Source organism: Melanotaenia boesemani, chromosome 17 (assembly GCF_017639745.1).
Source record: "Melanotaenia boesemani isolate fMelBoe1 chromosome 17, fMelBoe1.pri, whole genome shotgun sequence".
Taxonomy (NCBI): Eukaryota; Metazoa; Chordata; class Actinopteri; order Atheriniformes; family Melanotaeniidae; genus Melanotaenia; species Melanotaenia boesemani.
Genome location: NC_055698.1, coordinates 4,191,519 through 4,213,514, shown reverse-complemented (window position 1 = coordinate 4,213,514; position 21,996 = coordinate 4,191,519). Strand labels below are relative to the sequence as shown.

The 21,996-nt window shown below is 42.4% G+C and overlaps 1 protein-coding gene across 7 annotated transcripts in view; it reads right to left on the bottom strand.

Moving 5' to 3' along the window:
• The window catches only part of LOC121627999 (receptor-type tyrosine-protein phosphatase U-like), a 236,992-nt gene that overhangs the window by 38,068 nt on the left and 176,928 nt on the right, over positions 1 to 21,996 (bottom strand). For 3 of the 7 annotated variants that reach the window (XM_041966886.1, XM_041966889.1, XM_041966893.1), the window contains exons 12-17: positions 21,147 to 21,426; positions 15,476 to 15,512; positions 9,153 to 9,291; positions 3,619 to 3,648; positions 3,128 to 3,288; positions 2,615 to 2,802 (exon numbers count right to left, since the gene is read on the bottom strand). In XM_041966886.1, coding sequence (XP_041822820.1) covers positions 2,615 to 2,802; positions 3,128 to 3,288; positions 3,619 to 3,648; positions 9,153 to 9,291; positions 15,476 to 15,512; positions 21,147 to 21,426 — 835 coding nt within the window. The remainder of the gene's footprint in view (positions 1 to 2,614; positions 2,803 to 3,127; positions 3,289 to 3,618; positions 3,649 to 9,152; positions 9,292 to 15,475; positions 15,513 to 21,146; positions 21,427 to 21,996) is intronic. The other 4 variants (XM_041966887.1, XM_041966890.1, XM_041966891.1 and 1 more) reach the window with 2 other exon arrangements.

The following is a 21,996-nucleotide window of genomic DNA, read 5'->3' as shown; positions in this document are numbered from 1 at the left end:
TGTTTTTCCTTTTCGGCAACCCTCGTTAGCGGACATGGCTAAGCGACAGAAGCACTGTTCTGTTTGTGGCTGCATAAATGAACACGAAAACGTTTTTTTACTTCCATCCACTGAACCCACGAGGACTGAGTGGATTAATTTTATTTTTGGAGGAAATGTACCCGGAAAACTTCCAAAGGTTTTGCATGTCTGTGGCCAGCATTTCAAAGAGGACTGTTTCCACAACATGGGGGCATGGAAAGCAGGCTTCGCCAACCGTTTGAAGCTGAAGCCAGGTTCAATACCAACTGTCCGTGACACAGCTGGAGAGGTAAGAGCTGGCAGTTATTTTATCGTTTCGGCCTTATTAGTCTGATAGCTTGAAAATATATTAGCACTGTTGTAAATGTAGCCAAGTCACTGTTTCTACTGTTTGTATCCGGTGCCATTGTGCATCAGATTGATGAGCGTAGCTAGCTGTGTTCTCCGTGCGTCGCGGTTTGGGTCGGTAATGGGGGCTTCAGGAATGGGTTCCGGTGTTCCGGCGTTTGTTTATCCTTCACTACGCTGTAATCAGCGTCTAGTTACCGCTAAGGCCTAACCTGTCAATCACCTCATGACGGGCGATGCGATGGGCGGAGCCAACAGCTGAGCTGCTCCACCAGGGTTCCGCCCACCATAAACGGCACATTTCTGAAGCTGCTAAAAAGAGGGAGGTGAAGAGAAGCCGCTGCACTCAAACTGAGGGTCGATTTGTCCATACCATGGCGGAAATATTTCATTTAGATATTAATGAATGGTCTCAGATTGGGAATAAAGTGTATAATATGGGACCTTTAAGATGCTTAACAAAGAAAAACAAAACTGATTCATCATCTGGACTTCCACTAAGAGAAAACAAAGCAAGCAAAAAAAAATTCAGACCTCCAGAAAGTCTGTAAAATTATTTTTAAAGATCTCTTCAAAACTTACGAGGAAATCTGTCTCTGTGGAGACCAAATACAAAGAATTCATTTAGTCATTTTTCTGTTCTTTGTCCAGAAGTTGCCTTTATACCACAACACACACTGCCCTCCACCCACGCTGATGGCCAGACTCCTTAACCCCCCCACCTCCACCTCCCAGTGCGTCTGATCGATGGCAGCAGCAGTGTGACCGTGTGGGAAATAAGGGTTATGAAGTCTGACAGCAGTGCGCATGCTGATCCCCTTCATCTTGTTTATTTCTCCAGGCGATGGGAAGCCACATCAAGGAGTGAAAAAGCAACCCATATATTGATTTTGGTGTGGGGGGGGCTTGACAGAACCTCTAGGGGGGGGGGCAGCTTAATGAATCAAAAAAGTGCATCTGGTTTCCTGCAGGTGGAGGTGCATAAAAGGCTTAGCACAACTGTCTGTGGTGGAAGAGTTTATGTAACAGTTGGAAAAAAACACAGAAAAAGGCCGAGAGGAGGAACTCTGAGAGGTTTAATTAGTCCACACGGCAAAGAAAGTTTTCTGTATCTGCTCCATCTCTGTAATGCAAATGAAGCAAAACTGTATTTTACTGATTGCTTATAAATATTAAATACCCACTTAAGTCCTCTGAAAGGAGACAGTAGAGGTCTGCAGGACTAAAGTTGATATAAAACTGTTCATTTAAGAAATATCAGCAGTTTTAGGAAGAAGCTCTGAAAATATGTTTCAGCTTGTTTTTCCCGCCTCGCCTGAGAAAGGGAGTCAGCCTGAAAGGAAAACCTTACAGATTTGAGCCTGTTTATGGCGCCTGTTGGTGAGCATTTGCAGCAACCTACAAGCTGCACCAGGATCTACTCCCTCACAGGCTTCATGTCTGCAGGTGGCGATGAAACATCTTCCCAGACTAAACAAAGCGTGGCTACGATATTCCTACAGGAAGGAAGTGAATGTTTTATAACCACTGGCTTGATATTCATTACCCTGACCGATCAAAGCATGGACCATGTTGGACCACTGAGGACCAGCTGAGGAGTCTCGCTCCAAGACGTAGACTTCATGGTGGTTTAATCCAGCACGTCCCGCTGGATTCAAATCTGCAGAAACATTTCTAATCTCTGTTCAAACACCACTGAAACCGGTGTAGCAGAGTAGCAAGGAGCACCCCGCTGGCATGAGGCCGCCGCTGCTTTAGGAAAGTGGCACATGCACATTGCCCCCTTCGCATAATGCATCCTGGTACCATGTTTTCTGCAGGTAACAACCAAATCATGAAGGAGAGAATGTGACTCTTCAGACCTGGAACCTGGACTACGAGGGTCATTGAGGTAAGTTTAGGACCAGCTGCACTGAACTAAACACATTCTTAAAACTAATACCTACAGTTATGTTAATGCAGTCTTATTGCTGGTGCTTTTCTTATTAGTGTTTTAACAGTTTACCTGCTTGCAGGTGCTCCAAAACATTTTTTACTATCTGCGTATCAGCCCCAGCCTCCCATGATCTTCGGGTTCTTGCTTCCCGTGAAGCAGGACTGTGAGCAGAGCTGGTGTTACGGTGATGCTAAGACCCAGCCGTATCCCTCATAGCCTCACTGTTGCTAATTCTTTTCTCCAGAATGTTCACCTGTTGGCGGTCAGTACATCAATTCTGACTGAATTATGGGATGTCTGTTTCCTCACCTCATACTCCTGTTTGAAGCCGTACCCCTCAGCCGTCTTCATCTGGTTGATGTGCTGGAGCAGGTCGGCCACCCTGACAGCCGGGTGGAGCTGGCCCGTGTGGTACGGCGAGCTCTTCTTCCGACACTGACGTTGAGGCGAGCCCCCCAGTAAACTGCTGGACTCATTGACGGAACTACGTTGCTCATCTGGGAACAAAAAAAAAAACATATAGGTCAAGGGGTGAGGCCATGAGGAGCAGACGTGGGCTGAGACGTGAGGCCTGACTGGTGCTGCAGGGTTTCCAAAACAGACCAGGGGCTTCTCTGCGGAGAGCTGCTCATGTTCTGGCACAACAACATGCTTGGAAGTAAAGATGGCTGCAGGTCAGGAAAGAGAAGGCTGTTTTACCATACCACACCATCTTTATTTATAAAGCACCTTGAAAACAACAACGTAACTGACCAAAGTACTGTACAATAAAAATAGAAATAAAATAAAACGGTCTAGCCATATGTTTCCTCGCTGTCTTACTTCGAGTGTTGCAGCTGTGGGCATCCATGAAGGAGTGGGCCATCCTCTCGTCTTGCTGGAGAGTGCTCTGCTCCGTCATGCTGCAGTCCAAAGAGCTCAGCTTGCGACTCTTCTCCTGCCTGTAGGACATGGCTGCCTTGTTTATGGCCACCTTCTTCCTGCTGTAGAGATGCAGCCAGAGAGGTGGGAGGACAGAAGGAGAGAGCAGTGATAGAGGAAGAGAGAGGGGCAGAGTGAGACAGGCCGAGAGATAAGAAGGGGGGTGAGGAGATGAGTTAATGCACTGAGAGGGGGACGAGATTGAAACTGCACCGGGGAAAAGGGAGATTTGGTGATAGCAGGGATATTGTTGGGGTTGGAAGAAGAGGAGGGTAGGGGAGGACTAGCTGATACTGGAGGATGGTGGGGGGGGCTGCACTGGAGTGCCCTTGGGGCTACAAAGAGGAGACAGTTGGGGGAGGGAAGCAAAACAGGAGAGAGGAGCAACTTACGGGTAGTAAGGGTAAGAATAGAAGTCCCTTCTGATTAGCATGAATGAAAAGGAGGGAGAGAAAAAGAGAGTGAGGAGAAAAAAGAAAGGTGACTGGTGTATTCACACGGGCATCAGAAATGTAAATGGGGTGTTAAAATGTTCCCATCAAGGTATTAAAATGAAGACATGGATCCCTGATCTGGTTTCTTTTATGCTGTTAGACAGAACATCCTGGGAAGAGAAAGAAAAATAATCCCCTACTCATTCTCCATCTTCTCTTTATCTATTTCTGTATGTCATGAGGTGAAACTGTGTTTCTTACATCATAATTACTCTGTTTTGACTCAGTCTGAGTTTCATAGGTGTAACTTAGATTTAGTCGTAACAAACAGGATGTAAATATTATCAACCTTAAAATCAGTTCTGCTGGATCATGAGATCATGAACCCACGACACAATCTTAGCACACGCTACATCTAAGCTGCGTGATCTGGAACAGTCTGCTATGAAGGTGACGCGAGGACTGGAAACCTCTCCCTTCAGTCCATCCATCAGGAGTCTGTACTCAGACAAGCACAGAGTTTTATCAAACCCACCACACACCCTTCATCCTAAATATGAACTTTTACCTTCTGGTAGATGGTTCTTAGTTCCAAAATTAACAATTCATTTGTCCACATTTCTATCAACATTTTAAACAATTTAAAAAGTGTCTTTTCAGGCCACATAGCCATGTAGCACGCATAGTCATGTAGCACGCATAGCCATGTAGCACACATAGTCATGTAACATGCATAGTCATGTAGCACGCATAGTCATGTAGCACGCATAGTCATGTAACATGCATAGTCATGTAGCACGCATAGCCATGTAGCACACATAGTCATGTAACATGCATAGTCATGTAGCACGCATAGTCATGTAGCACGCATAGCCATGTAGCACACATAGTCATGTAACATGCATAGTCATGTAGCACGCATAGTCATGTAGCACGCATAGCCATGTAGCACGCATGGTCATGTAACATGCATAGTCATGTAGCACACATAGTCATGTAACATGCATAGTCATGTAGCACGCATAGTCATGTAGCACGCATAGCCATGTAGCACACATAGTCACGTAACACACATAGTCATGTACCATGCACAGTCATGTAGCACGCATACTCATGTAGCACACATAGCCATGTAGCACAGATAGTCATGTAACATGCATAGTCATGTAGCACGCATGGTCATGTAACATGCATAGTCATGTAGCACGCATAGTCATGTAGCACGCATAGCCATGTAGCACACATAGTCATGTAACATGCATAGTCATGTAGCACGCATAGTCATGTAGCATGCATAGCCATGTAGCACGCATGGTCATGTAACATGCATAGTCATGTAGCACGCATAGCCATGTAGCACACATAGTCATGTAGCACGCATAGTTATGTAGCACACATAGTCATGTAGCACGCATAGTCATGTAGCACGCATAGCCATGTAGCACTCATAGCCATGTAGCACGCATAACCATGTAGTACGCATGGTCATGTAACATGCATAGTCATGTAGCACGCATAGCCATGTAGCACACATAGTCATGTAACATGCATAGTCATGTAGCACGCATTGTCATGTAGCACGCATTGTCATGTAGCACGCATAGCCATGTAGCACGCATAACCATGTAGTACGCATGGTCATGTAACATGCATAGTCATGTAGCACGCATAGCCATGTAGCACACATAGTCATGTAGCACGCATAGCCATGTAGCACGCATAGTCATGTAGCACGCATAGTCATGTAGCACACATAGCCATGTAGCACGCATAGTCATGTAGCACGCATAGCCATGTAGCACACATAGTCATGTAGCACGCATAGTCATGTAGCACGCATAGCCATGTAGCACGCATAGCCATGTAGCACACATAGTCATGTAACATGCATAGCCATGTAGCACACATAGTCATGTAACACACATAGTCATGTAGCACGCATAGCCATGTAGCACGCATAGTCATGTAACATGCATAGTCATGTAGCACGCATAGTCATAGTCATGTAGCACGCATAGTCATGTAGCACACATAGTCATGTAACATGCACAGTCATGTAACATGCATAGCCATGTAGCACACATAGTCATGTAACACACATAGTCATGTAGCACGCATAGCCATGTAAGATGCACAGTCATGTAACATGCATAGCCATGTAGCACACATAGTCATGTAACACACATATTCATGTAGCACGCATAGCCATGTAAGATGCATAGTCATGTAACATGCATAGCCATGTAGCATGCATAGCCATGTAGCACACATGGTCATGTAGCACGCATGGTCATGTAGCACGCATAGCCATGTAGCACGCATAGCCATGTAGCACATATAGCCATGTAGCACGCATAGCCATGTAGCACACATAGTCATGTAGCACGCATAGCCATGTAGCACGTATAGCCATGTAGCACGCATAGCCATGTAGCACACATGGTCATGTAGCACGCATAGCCATGTAGCACACATAGCCATGTAGCACGCATAGCCATGTAGCACATATAGCCATGTAGCACGCATAGCCATGTAGCACACATAGTCATGTAGCACGCATAGCCATGTAGCACACATAGTCATCGTAGACATTTGGGGCTTTGCAGGTTGTGCAATATCATCTATTTTATTTGTGTTTCTTGTTTGTTTCTAATGTTCTTCTAATTTTTATACCAAATGGGTATTGTGCAATATATTTATGATTTATGCTGTGTGGCTGGTGGCTGTAGTTTACAGGGGTTTGCTATGGTGATGTGTGGTGTGCTGATGTCGTTAAGGCAGCTGACGTAACAGCATCTGAATCCAAGTAAAATTTCCCTATAGGGACAATAAAGTATTGAGTTGAGTCGAGTCGTGACATGTTGAGTCATGTTGAGTCAAGTGGAGTCGTGTGGAGTCGAGTCAATTTATGTCAAGTTGTGTCGAGTTGAGTCATGTCATATCGATCCGATTCATGTGGAGTTGTGTCGAGCTGACTCGTGTCGAGTCAAGTCGAGCAGTGCGGGTCGAAGGTAATCTGGAGCTTTAGGCAAACCTCAACTGTGATGCCCCCAAAACCAGAATATGTGAAAAATGCAGACGTTGTTTTTGACCTGAAATTGCGGCAGCAACATGGAGGAGTCAGTGTTTGGCTTTTCATCAGGTTTTTACGTTTAACTGTTGAACTTCAAAAGTGGATTCAAAATATTAGCCAAAAGTTCTCAAAATGCTCTCACACTTAAATTTCATTATGTGAACTAATTATTTAAAGTAAAGCACAATGATAATATTTTATTGCAGTATAACCTTCTGACATCAGCACATGCAACAAAATCATTAAATCTTTGTAGCTGATAATAACTTAAAATCTTCACGATTAAAAATATTCCATTATCATTAATTTAATATGGTCCACATTTATTTCCTCTGTAGGAATAATCGCCTTGTCTAGAGCAGTTCTTCACTTTTTTTACACTGGGGCCCAACTTTCCCAGTACAAACTGGTCTTAGTCCCATTCAGAACACTGTTTTGGTTTAATTGATCTCATTTTTGGTTTAATTTTTATTCAATAACTAAACCAATTCCACTCGTATTTTAACAGCTAAAACCTTGTGAAATATGACACAATGAAAAATATGACCTGATACAATCAAAGACAAGCTTTATATATCACCTGCACCCCAATAGGATAATAATTCATGGAATAAAATCAAGGTCCTACAAAGACCAGTTTAAAAGCTCAAGTAAGGCTTATAAACACAAAATCTGAAAAAAAAAATCAGATTTTAATAGCAAATAAATAAATAAATTTAAAAAGATGCGAGGGCTTAAAAAATGGAAATTTGATCAATAAAATAATGCAGTGATAAAAATGCATGTAGAATTTATATATATATATATATATATGTGTGTGTGTGTGTGTGTCTGTGTGCGTTTAGTCAGTGAGTCATCATCTGTACCGCTTCGTCGATTAGGGATGCAGGGAAGCTGGAGCCTAACCCAGCATTTAGCAGGTGAGAGGCAGGTTCACCTGGACAGGTTACCAGGTCATCGCAGGGCCAACACAGAGAGACAAACAACTGTTCACTCTCACTCCTAGAGAGAATTTAGATTAAACAATTACCCTAACATCATGTCTTTGGATGGTGGGAGGAAGTACCCGGAGAGAACCCATGCATACAAACATAAAAGACTGGCACTGGTGTCGAGTCGTGTCGACAAAATTTATCATGGAATAATTTTCCATGAATGACTGAAACACTGAGAGAGGGCAGAAAGCAATCGAACCTGTGAAATGTCCTGATGTCACTCTGAATCTTCTTATAGTTCCGATCTCAAATAATCTGTTGATTAATAAAACCTACAAAGAGTAACGGATCCATTTTAAGCCAAAATACGACTCAAAAATTCCTACAATGACTATAGATTCAGATTGCTCAGGTGCATCTCCCTGTTTCTGCCCCCGGTGGACTCCTTTTGCACTAGAATAGAATAGAATAGAATAGAATAGAATAGAATAGAATAGAAATACTTTATTAATCCCTTTGGAGAGTCCTCAGGGAAATTTGGAATTCACTACGGTAATCCTTAAATATTACAGTGTAAAAGATGGAACATATACGATCAGTCTTCATATTAAAAAATAAAACCTTTTGTCTATTATTTCTTGGATTAGACATTGAAGTGTTACAATGCCTTGCTGAATGCAGGAAAGCAGCATTTGCCACTGTGCTGCAGTGTGCAGGAGATCTCTGATTTTCCTGCTGATTACAGCTCACATCAACATATACAGTGACACAGTTCATGCAGAGTACCCAGTATCTCGTGGCTAAATATAAACTCGTCTGTTCCTGTTGCCCCCACGTGCCAGTCAAGTTCTTATTGTGCCTGTTAGATTGGTCCAGTGGTCTTATCTGTCCCTGCCTCCTTCCAGGCATCCCCTATTCAACCTGCCTCCTTTCACTCAGAGAACATTCCTAAAGGTGGAGGACTCTCCCCTGTAAATGTATAAAAACAACCTTCCTAACCAATTACTAGCTCATCCACTGGCACCTCACAGCTGCTCGCCTCATGTAATTGAGTGGGCAATGGAATAACATGCCCCTTGATGAAATATTTCACACTCCGATGAGTGTTCCACCATCGCCCAGCGAGCAGGGAAGAATGCACTGCAGGTGCGATAGACTACCGAGGTAATTTGCAAGTGGAACGACGCCAGCGACTCCGGTGTGAGTGGGCTGCATGTGAATGTGCTCAGCCAACATGCAGACCTTGAAATTAAAGATGAGATGAACACAAAAGCTTGGCTGAGGCAGTGGTGGCAGAGTTGAGGATTAATGCGCTTCCATTCCACGAACTCAGGCTGTAATTTACTACGATGGCAAGACACTTTCCTCAGTAGAACCTTGCTGCCAAGTGGGAAGGAGATGGATTAACTCCTCTTGATGGGCTACATGTGAACAATAAGACCTGAGACCATAAAGTGCTACATCAGCCGCTAACAGCCACTTACCCCTTTTTGACAATGATGACTATGGCCCCCAGCAGCAGGATGAGGACCACCAGGCCTCCAGCACAGGCCCCCAGGATCAGACCCATGTCCTCAGCATGCTGGGACACTTCCAGAGCCCTCTTAGAGTCTTTACAGGCAGCTGGACATAAAGGAAGAAAGAGATTTGAGGAGGAGGAGGAGGTTTAGTAGGGGTAGAATAATACATTCATCTATGTTGATACATGGATTTAGTGATCAATGAGCCAATAGTACCGATCAAAATCTAAAATATTGATCTTCTTTGAGACAAAGTTTGAGGTGGAAGCATTTCAAAATGTTTCTACTGGTGTTTGCAGTCGTCCTCAGAAGCATCATCCGACTGCAGTGATGTCATTTATCAGCTGTTATTCTTGGGCGTGGGCAACCTGACAGGTCCGCCTGGGAGAGAGTCCCAGGTATGTGAGAGTATGAAGACTCCCTAATCCAGGTTGATGGTGTCCCTGGTTCACTTTCTGGATTCTATGGCCTCCTTGATCCATCTTTTGTGTTTGTCTCTGACCCGGCCATGATGTGGCTGCTATGTTTACTGACCCACTTGCGCAGCGATCTCGTATATAAAATGAACTTTTTTGAGCTACTACCCTTTATACAGTTCTTAGGGACCATCATGACCTGGAATAGTCTGATTCTTCTGTCACTTCCAGGTCAAAGCCTTGCAGGAACTGTGTAGCATGCTACTGACTTTAAAAATCTGATTGAGCAGGGTTGCATTGGACGTTATGTTGACATGCATTTCTGAAGCTGGTTTTAGTTGGTCTTACACAGTAATTCCATTTTTCTAACTCTGTTCTGACTTCAGCATCTGAAGGGGAGCTAACTTATGTCGCTCAGGAGAGACGAAGCTCTGGTTATCTAATCAAGCTGATGCCTGCTTTCATTATCTCACTCAGGCTGCTCTTTCTTTCCTTCCCATATGTCTCATTCACATTGCAATTTCTGTCTCAACAGCCATCTGAGCCGGCCAACACCATGAAATCTCACTTTTGTATGAGTCATCCGAGCTTCCTCTTGTGTTGTATCCAAATATGAAAATAATTTTTACTAAGTATGAATGAACTACTTTTCGCTATGCTGCCACCTCAGTGAGGAGAAAACAAATGAGCCTGAGAATAAAACAAAATGCAGAGAAAAATAATCACATAAGGGTCTGTTTTGACAAGATTTGGCAACGTCTGCGTGTTTTGGCAAAGCAAGCATGCTTCATCTGGAAGTTATTACTTCTGCTGAAGGAGGATAGAAACCTACACGGCGAAGCAGAATGCTGAGTTTGGCTTGATAAGGTGTGGATTGGGCGCGACTATAGCTCCCAGCAGACAATACGGCCATGCAGGGTGAGTGATTGTGGCTGTAGGGCCAGATTTACAAATTGGCTGTCGTCAATTTCATTGCACTAAAAAAAAAAAATAGAATACAACACCATTGGGCTTAATAGAGGCACACTAAAGATAGTGGGTGACATGTTTTATAATCATTTGTAATATCCTGGTGCTGGTCTGCAGTTTATCAGGCGAGACACATTGCATTATTCTGGTCTGAGGGAAGCGAGGACGGAGTCTGAATCCTGTAAGGCCTGCAGAGACTAAAAGCCAGAGGGATGCTGTGGAGATAGATTCGGGGTAGAGTAGAAACCCCCTCCTTTCCGTCCATCCGTCAGGTCCCACTCCTCTTCCTCACTAGTGTCGCTACATTTGCTTTGCTTTGTTTTATCTGTGCTGCCATACGGTCAGGAAACCGCATCCTCCATTTTTCTGCTTGTCTTTCAAGAAGTTAGAAAACTCCAACAGCAGTTTCATGCAAAAGGTAAAAATGAATAAACCCAACTCCAGCTGTGACGTGCAGCTACTGCTGCAGCTACTGCTGGAACATCAGCAATTATCTAATTCTGCTCCTGGCTTTCAGGCTGCCGCTACCTGACATGACGTGCTCCACATTTTCTGAGAAATTATTTCATTTCATCCCATTTAACTGTTACTTTCTGTTTATCTTTAATAATAAAAAAATCATTCACTTCTAAATCCTTCTAAAACAGTTTTCTTCTCTTTCACTAAGGCCCAGTTCCATTTCTCTTCTTCGCCTTGCTTTTCCCAACTCCTCGTCCTAGTCATCGCTAGTTGCTACATCAGACAGAGCGACAAGTATCTATGACAACCGAATGTCAAAAAACTGATGACAACAAAGATGGCGTCTGGAGATGTTAACGTGTCAGATGCCTGGGCTGCAGACATCCTTGATGGATTGGAAGCAAACGTTATGATGTTATAATACACACTCGGAGGGCTATGCTGAACATTAGCGACATTAGAAAACTAACGTTAATGAACATTATTAATTAGCAGACAGCCAGTTTGACAACAGCCCTATGATAAACAGGGCGTAAGTAAAAGGCCACAAGGCGGAACACAGTTTTAGGATCATTTTTCATCCTTACTGACGCTGAATGAACATTTCTGGGTGTCCTGCCTTTCTTCTGTCGCCATCTTTGCCAATGTATCCGGTGAATGTTGGGTAAATTTTTTATACCCCTTTGATATGCAGTCTTGGGTCTTGTTTGGAGAGTTGATTGGCCTTCACCCTTTGCCCTTCCCCTTCATCCAGAAGAGGATTGAGATAATGTCCCTCCGCTAACATGAAAGCACTAAACAGAAGAGATTCAACCAACACTTTGTCTTATAGGTTAGTTTTCTTACAGAGGCTGTAAGATGTTTTCTGTTAATTATATTTATTTATTTACAGGTCTGTAGCAGCAGATTGTTTTTCTGTTTTGGTTTTGATCATAAATTTGATATTTCTGTCTTGTATGTATCAAAACGTGCTAGAAAAATTTGACAAGTTCAAATCTTTTTGCTTATAATGAGAGCGAGAAAAGCAGTTTAAGTAATTATAAGAGGAACGAAGCTGTCTACTGTAATTATAAACATTGCTGTAGCCGACCTCTTTTGTTTGTTTTTATGGTGTTAGTTAATATCAGTGACTAGCAGGAAGATGAGGAAATATACCCATGAGTTTCACTGCTAGCTTTATCACCACATAAACCAATAAAATCAACAGAGAACAGCTAGAGAATGGTTTTCTGTTAAAGAGAAGAAGGAATAAAATCACAGCTCTTTTTACATCTTATTTAAGTTTGGTTTTAAATAGACGTTTGGTTCTCTACAATAAGAATAAACAAATTGGGAATTTATGGTATGACGAGATTGCTTTGAGCTGTCAAATAAGATTTTAAGCAAAAATTTCAAATGTTCCAACAGGCAGATGTGGATGTCATGCTTTTCAGAGCCGACGTGAATAAAAAGCAGCTCTTGTAGCAGAATGAGGAATTGATCTGTAATGAACATATTCTCATTGTCAGCTAATTCTGGACACATTACATCTGAAGTCTCAAAGCAAAGTAGCCGAGTGTCATCAGGAGCAAAAAACAGAAAAACCCTCGCCCTCCTCGGCGGCTCAGCCAGGTGCTGGCAGCTGCATGGATGTGTGGGAAGCCGAGAGGAAATGAGAAGCAGCCAGGAAGGGTTTTAACGGCACCTCCGTGCCCCCTCTGAGACGAATGTAACATGTCCTCTGGGCCAGCCTGTCTCATATATGCACAGCCACAGTAAAACAGCTCCCACAAACCACCTCGTCCACTTAGACGACACACCGGCAGGCTGCAGCATGGCAGGATTCTTTCAAGGGATTGTACTTCACAAATGAAAGGGTTCAGGGAGAGGAGTCCAATTCATCTGCCATCTTTCTCTAGAGCACTACAAAATAAATTTAGTGGGGAGGATGGATGGAAACACTGCCTCTCTCGCTTCCCCTCGTTATTTGAACTCAGCTCTTCTATCAGAGTCTGTCTCTGAAGCAAACACCCCTCATTGCTTCCTCTCCAAGGGAGGAAAAGAAAAGGGGGGGAAACTGTTGGATTGTGGATTTCAAAGCCATGGGAGTCCTGGAGGGGTTCACCAAGATGTAGTGTCAGTGATTCAAGTGGAAGGGAATGACACCTTTTTATCCAAGTCTTTGTTGAGGAGAGACAGACTCATGAGCCTCCTCCTTGCAACAGTGAGTCCATGTCAAAGCCTCTGAGCAGCAGCCTGATCCAGGATAACTGGGAGCCTCAGACCTGCAGCATCAGGCTGAAAGCAGTGGAAGCACAGAGAAAACCTCCAGCGGTTAGGATCACATCCTCTGATTCAACATCACACGGAGTCACAGAAGGTCGTGTGATGCTGCAAGATCGCGCCAGGCAGCAAGTAAGGGCGAAACACGAAACCTGGCTTCATCTGTCTCAGTCGTCATCAGCTGGTCTATTGTTTTCAGTGATGTTTCTTCACTTATTTGTTCTTTTTAACCCTTATGCACTCCTCTGGACATTTTTCTACCTTTTTCTCAAGGCTTTTGACCTGAAAATGAGCTCATCTGCCAACTTGTGGACATTTATATTTAAAATCTTAAGTGAAATGTCCCTTAATGTGCATAGTCCCTTTTAAATAAACATTTTGGTGCTGTGGTTGGTGACATGAATTTTTGCAATAACTCTTCTTTTAGACTCTTTTTTAAATCCGGCATCTTTTTCTATCATGTCCTTTATTTACTGATGAATTTAGTACTTTCTGGTGACCTTCGTGGCCAAAAGTGTCCACGCACAAAAACTCCTATAAAATCAATAAACATTAATATTTATTGCTTAATTAAAACTGTCATTTAAACATGAAAAAACTTTAAAAAGATTGAATGTTTGGTAATTTTGAGGACGACTGAAGGTTTTTAGTGATTTATAAAAAAAAAATATGAAAAAATTCTGACGTATGATGATTAGAAAGCAAATTATTGTGCATGTACAAGTTTGCCATGAGGGTCCCCAGAGGGAGTTCCTGACACTACATGAAAAATAGAAATTCCATTTTTTTTTTTTTGCTAATCTTTGACATCTGCAAGCATCTAATCACCACCAAAGACTCATCCCTCTAATTTTTATTATATTGGAAAATAATTCGGTTTTCGTGGTTCTTTATAATTCAGATATTCAAACTGGCATTTCAAAGGTTAAAATCAGAAGTTGTTTAATTGATGTATGAAAAAGGAAATCAGAAACAAATATTGATGTCTGATGATTTTTTGGTGCATGGCCATTTTTAGCCCCCCAGGTTAAGCTGACTGTTTATACGATGCTAGCTAGCTAACACATGCAAGCGCGGGAAACATAACCCTCAGCATAATAATACTTTGAATAAGCATTAAAGAAAATCACGGAAAGGATTTCCATGTGATTAAATTTTTCCCCTTTAGCATTAAGCTGTTGGAGTAATTTAATCCCAACCTATTTTCCTTGGGGACCCCCTTCATGTGAATACTGAAAAGCCATGGACCCCCTGCCCCACCCCGTACTGAAACCATGCTGATTTTAAGCTTTTAAAAGTGAGATTCTATAAATACTGCATTCTGGCCAAACCCCGTCCTTCAATAAAGCCAAAGTTAAGTTAACAACATTTATTCTTCTTAAAATAGGGACAATGTGTGGACATTAATCACGTTGGCTCTGAATGTTTAAAGTCTCGGGGACCCACACGCTCCCCCAGGCTGGGAACCACTGATTTAATGTACATGAATAAATAAATATGACTGTATTACAGAGTTGGATCAAAACATTTTACATTATACCAACTAAAGTAAAAATTCAATAAATAAATTCGATCAACATTGTCGTCATCAATGAATTAAGCTGGTTTGACCCAAGTCCATCATTAAGTTGGAATAACATAATTAAATTGAAACTAATCTGGAAAATCATTTCTATGATTCTTTAAAGAATATGATGTTCATTTGCTTGGAGTTCATGAACACAGATGTTATTGATCACCTTCAGCAGCAAAATCCTTCCTAAACGTTAAAGTTTCAGTTTCAGTCCGGTTTTACCAAAGTTGGTGTCTAACAAACAGTTTAAACATTACTGTTCTGTATCATTATTATTATTATTATTATTTTTATTATTATTATTATTATTTAGCCTGTCTGTGATTTTTCTGCCCTTATAAGAACCGATCCGTCTCAGAGGGTCGGTAGATGTGGACTTTTCCTCACACTCCTCCACGCTTGTCACAGTGGACTGACATATATTGTTGCTGTTTAAAGAATCCCAACAACATGAATAGATGTGGTTAAAAACCCACCTTACTCTGACTGGCATAAAGCAAACTAGCTGTAGCTAAGATAGGAAAAGTAGAAATGAAGGCCAGAGAAGAAGCTGAGTTCTAACTGACTTGATGAGGTTCAGTGTCTCTAAAACAGGAGCAGGTTCTTACGTTTGCGAGCGATCCGGATGCAGTTAATCCTGGTCTCCTGTGGGGAAAACAGAACCTTCAGTTCATATTTTTCAACTTCAGACAAAGAACACACAATTAAAAAACAGTTAATTATACACAAGACTTTTGTTTTGTGATAAATATTATTCAAATAACATCTGTGTAATGTGGAAGAGCTCTGTCACCCTCCCCTGCTCGGCTTCACTGATTGGCTCTTCATCATCCCGAAGCAGAAGAAGAAGCAGGGGAAAGCTGCATGATTGAGATTTAGGGAAGTAAAATCATCCTTTATGGGTAATTATGCTAATTTCCGCTCTGAGATTGGAGTCAATTACCTTTCACCTAAAAAGGTTGGCAAATTACCTTAAAAAAAAGGAAAAAAACTAAAGTGGAAATCTGCTTGAAGTGGATGCTCATTTCCTCTCATCTGCTCCGGAGTGACAGATAAGTCATATTTACTCCCACCCCAGGGGTTATTAAAGCAGCAGCAGGAAGTGTGTCATGTGCCTTCCTGCTCTCTGTCAAGGTGGGCCTCCTGGTTTTTTACAGAAGAAATGCCAAAGCTTATTAAAGTAGACATTTAATGTGTGAGCCTCCAGTCCTGTTAGGAAGAGAGATTTACAGTAGCGCCAAGTAGCCTCATTCCCAGGAGGCTTTTCACATTGCATTAAATGTGATGCTGCTACTGGATCTGCTCATCAAATATGAAGCTGTTTTATCCTCAAAAGATTCATTTTACAGCAGTGGTTGGAAATGAATTAATCCTTTCATTTTCTTTAATACTTCTGCAGAAACAAGATTTTCACACATTCTGAAAAGGAGATAGTCTAGATAAATTAATTAATTCAAACAAATGAGACAAAACATATGAACCAGTCATTTACCAGCTCAGGTGAATGTGGGAACATGTCAGGTTTCCCTCACAGACTCATGATAACGATCCTGATGGATTCTAAATAAAACCCAGCAAACAGCGATCAGGACCTGATGATGGTCATCGAGTCAGAACAGCCACATAACAGACTTGATCTTTATCCAACAGAGAAGCTGGGGAAGGACCTGAATACATATGTTTGTATGAATAAATCCACCAGCATCACAGGGCTGAAGGCTGCATATGTTAAAATTCCTCCACCAGTGATACACCAGCACTAACGACTACAGCTGCCTCTACAAGCCCAGTGCATACTGGTCCTTCACCAGTAGCACCATGTTTACACTCTGTGAGCAGAGACATGCGGCAAATACGAAGGTGGAGAAACATCCAACAAAAACTCCTGGTTTTCTGAGATAATTTCTAATTATGTGCTTCACTTTCAGAACCTCCGTTTACGGCCTTATAGTCCCCGCCATGTGCACAACCCCACCACGTACACAACCCCACTATGTGCCCCACCCTTCACGTGCACAAGCCCACCACGTACACAACCCCACTATGTACAGGACCCTTCACGTGCACAAGCCCACCACGTACACAACCCCACTATGTGCACCACCCCACCATGCACACAACCCCACTATGTGCACCACCTGCTCACGTGCACAACCCCAGCATGTACACAACCAGGGCTCGAATTACACCGGGGCTTTTGGGGGAGCCCTATTTTCATGCATGCGCCACAACTTCACAAGTCACACGCACGTGCATATATATGAGTGCACGTGCGTGGTCAAAAATATAGTAACTAGCAAAAAAAAACGCTCTGCTACAACTGTATGCAGCTTGTTTAAACAGGGACAGAGATTTCTTTTAACAATCACAAAAGGAAGCACATCAACTGGTTGTTGTACGGAGGCTGGAAACGAACCAACAATGCTGCTGTCCATGGTGCTGAAGGAAACAGAACTGATAACCTGCGTCGTTTGAGAGATTTAATTAGTTAAATGAATGAATAAACACACAAAGCCCACAAATTAATGCTATACTTTTCAAGAAACACCAGGAACCTTATTAAAAATTAAATGTAACCTTAGAGTGGACTATTTTAGGGCTCCTTCTTAAAACATACAGCTGAATGTCTTTAGGGGAACTCCTCTGCCTTTAAGGGGAGCCGAGCTCCCCTTAGTTCCCCATTATTCGAACCCCGTTCACAACCCTACTATGTGCACAACCCACCATGTGCACAACCTCCTCATGGATGGTTTCTCGTTAAAAATGAAAAAGCATCTGGTTGAGGATGAATCAGTCGACCAAACCAACTTTCTCTTGGTCTCGCGGCGTTGAGAATGAGGAGAAAGTTCCGGCTTCTCTCGGAGGACGGAACAGGCTTTAGTTTGGTCAAGTTGTTGCTGCAAATGTTAGTGAAAGACTGAAAGTTAAAGTCCGGCTCTCAGATATCTAATATTGGATCATTTTCCTCCACAAACAATCAATATTTCTCAGGCTTATTGTAGAACCAGTGTGGAAAATTTAACTCTCCAATAAGGAAAAAGGTTTTTGAGCACCACGTCAGCGTCGGTCTCAGTTAAAAAAAGTTAACAAAAATTAAAAACTCAAAGCTTCTAAATTCATTCAGATCATTATAATTATTAAGTTATCTTTTTATATGTGACCTAAAGCTTTCCTGATGATGTTTATGATGAAACTGTCAACTGGAAGTTACTATATTACTATCAGACTAATTTATTTTTGTCTTTTGAGTTTATGTCTTAGTTTTTATAAAAATAAATTACACTAGAAGCTGTTGATGTGCACGACTAACCAATTAGTCTGAACATTGTACATAGGAGGAGGGTTATGTTTAATGTTAACAGCGCTGAGTTTGCAACATGAACAGTATGGAGCAGCAGGACAACAAAGTGAAATGTACTTTCTGCAGGATGAAGCTAGCTAACCACAGTTATACCAGCATAACGAAGACTTACCCTCACAAAAATGTTTAGCTTCAGGAGCAAAAGCACCAGACAGGAAGATAATAGAAGATAAATGGTGTTCGTGTGGCTAAAGACTGGAAGTGGTGTTTAGCCCACCTGCTAGCCTCCCCGAAAACAGCTGGACCCACTTAACTCTGATTTCTGCTTGCATTGTTCTTACTCTCGGATGTAAGTCACTTTGGAGAAAAGCGTCTGCTAAGGGACAGTAGAATAGAATAGAATAGAATAGAATAGAATAGAATAGAATAGAATAGAATAGAATAGAATAGAATAGAATAGAATAGAGAGGCTACAGCCCAGATAGCAGACATGTTTGGGCCGAGTCTGGGCTACTTTTGGCAAATATGGCTGGTTATGCTGCTGGCAAGCGTTGTGTGGGCCAGAAGTGGACCTCATCCTTCCTGTGACTGAGTTGTGGCAGCTACACTCACATTTAGTCAACACCGTATGTTAAAGCCAGATTTGGGCCAAACATTTTTTGCTATCTGAAGCTTCTGGATGCAGCTGGTCCAGGTTCAAATCCCGGCCTGCTGCATGACACCACCTCTGTTTTAACCCGCTTCATGTCTACCTACTCCACTGTATAATAAAGATCTCGATATAAGAATGCTTGTGTGGGCGGAGGGCATGCATTAATGACTCATGGACTTTAATTAGCATGATTAGTCAACTTGAAAAAATCCTTAAAATGCCCAACCCTTCCAGAAAAAGAAGTTCAGGAGATTAAAAAGTACAAAAAAAAAAACAAACATCTGAACCCATAAATATTTGATGTTATCAGTGGAAACGCATCATGACATCATCGTATGTGTCTCATTGACACAATATTGATATTTCAGCCTTTTAATAACATTTATCATTAATATTATGAATGAAAAACAACATCCATGTTTCTTTTTTCCCCCTTTTTAACAGCCACACAGGGAAACATGAGCTTGGGTGAAAATGTGAGCAAAGACAGAATAAAACGAGCTCTTTAGCTGCTAAAATCTAAACAATGTTGACCAGCTGCTTCGAAAACAGCTGCTGCAGCTTGAAATGGGCTTCGTGGAACAAATGTTATTACCAGAGTTAATGTAATCTACAGCTACCCATTTTATCTCTTTTAAAGAGGGACAACAATTAGCTAAATAATAGTATTTCAATGTTAATGTTAAATAATGTTAATAAAGGCAGATGGGTGGAAAATGAAATAAAAGACTACTGTGAACAGGAGTTTATTCAGCTCCAGTCTAAATGCTACGACATGGATAAAAACGCTGCTACTTTTCATGTTTGGTTCAGTAAATATTTCCACTGTAATCAAACTTTCTTCCCACTGAACAAAGAAGCTCCCACAGACATGGCAGGAAGAAAAACGATTTAGAAAACTACTTGTGTGTTTCAGGAGAAACTGGATACACCAATCGTGCATCTTTTTCCAGAGCAATTACTGTTTCAGAGCAATGACAGCTCAGGGTCCACAGTAATTCTTGTAACATCTAATTTATTCAGGACAGTCGTCTAAATAATTACTTGTTTTATCCTCTTTCTCCTTCAGATGCCTCCTGAAACACAAGTACAGCTTAAAAATAGATGGAGATGAAAAAGTTTACAAGGAAAAAGAAAAGAAGAGGAAATCTCTTGAATATGGCTGACTTCTGATTTAGATTTATGGGTGAAGAACTAAAAACAAAGGTCACAACATGGAGGATTTCAGATCAGAGGACCCCTGAGAGGACACTGAACCCATCATCTGACTACTCCAAAAACTTCCTGCTGTTTAGAAACTCAGCGCCACCTGCTGGACTGCTCATTAACACCATTCTCTAACCAGCCAATCACACGGCAGCATGTACACGTGGTGAAGACGACTTACTGAAGTTTAAGCTGAGCATCAGAATGAGGAAGAAAGGGGATTTAAGAGACTTTGAACGTGGCATGGTTGTTGGTCTCAGTATTTACTGGGATTTTCACCCACAACCATCTCCAGGGTTTCCAGAGAAGAGAAGATATCCAGTGAGCAGCAGCTGTCTGGACCAGGATGCAGCAGAAGACACACCGGGAGCCTCCTGTCAGCTAAGAACAGGAAACTGAGGCTACAATTCACACAGACTCACCAACACTGGACAATAGAAGATGGAGAAACGTTGCTGGTCTGATGAGTCTCCATTTCAGCTCCACATTCAGATGCTAGACTCAGAATCTGCTGGAAACATCATGAAAACATGGATCCATCCTGCCTTGGATCAACGCTTCAGGCTGCTGCTGGTGTAATGGTGGGGGGAGATTTTCTTGGCCCACTTTGGGCCCCTTAGTACCAACGTGGCCTGGTTTAACCAGCACAGCCTACCTGAGTATTGTTGCTGACCATGTCCATCCCTTTATGACCACAGTGGAGCATCTTCTGATGCTACTTCCAGCAGGATAATGCACCATGTCACAAAGCTCAGATCATCTCCACCTGCTTTCTAGAACATGACGATGAGTTCACTGGACTCTAATGACTTTGCAGGTTATCTTCCAATAAATGTTCCTCATCTCTTTGCTCATGTCATGTTGTTATTCCATGTTTAAGGGTAAACTTCTTGCTTTTCTTATTAATTGGTAGTTTTATTAATTATCCAACAATAAAATAGAATTTAATCAAACCATTAAATTAAACAAACCAAAGCGTACATCTTTCCATCTGGTAACACAGGCGACGTCTTCTCTGCAGCAAGATAGCTGAAACATGAAGGCAAGTGCGTGCATGTGTGTGTGCATGTGTTTGAGCTGCAGGATCACACACCTCCACCACCATTGGAGCGGTTCTTACCCCTCTGAAGTTGCTGGTGGCTTGAAAGTAGATGAGGTAGTTCTTGGTGGGGTCTAAAGGACTGTTCCAGTAGCCGTTGTAGGTGTGGTTGTCTCCCACGGTGAACGGTGTGGCCTCTGGCAGGCTGCTGGGGGCCAGCTCCGCCGTGTAGTAATGCGGGGCCCCTTTGGCCAGGGCCTCGTTGTGCGAGTTTGGAGTGGGGAAGCAGTCCACGGTGCCCAGCTCCCTCCTCCGCACCCGACGGGAGCTGTCCTCCTCCACCACCACCACCTGGTAGGCACTGGAAGAGGACGATGAGGGACTCAGTGACCAAAAACAAACCGAAGGAACAGCAACGTATGTTGGGGGTCATAGCTGGAAAAGTTGGGGAACCACCGTTGTTTAATTCAACTTGTGCAGCCTTCCTGTCTGAGGGATCTGATCTGAGTTTCCACCTTCGACCTACACGCAAACACTCAACTTCCTAATAAATTCCACCAATTCCATTTTCTGTCCTCTAGATGGAGAAATCTGCAAATCCCTTCCAAGCTTTCTTTGAGGACCACCGTTTTCATTCAGTTCAATGACTTTCTCACACATTTGTTGTCCATCTTTGCTTCAAAGGGTTTTGTAGCACCTGCTAGCATCACCTGTCACATCAGTACTAGCTTTACCATGCCACCCACCCAACATCTGGAATATAAAAAACAGGAATCCTTTCATTACAGAAGCTTTCTTGCTTCATATCCAGAGGTTTTAGCCTTCTCACATAGCTGTCTCATCTGGAAGAACCCGACTAGACTGCATCATTAGTGGTATATCTAACCGGAGAAACACGTTTTTCTGAAGAGCTGCTTGTTGATAGGCTTGT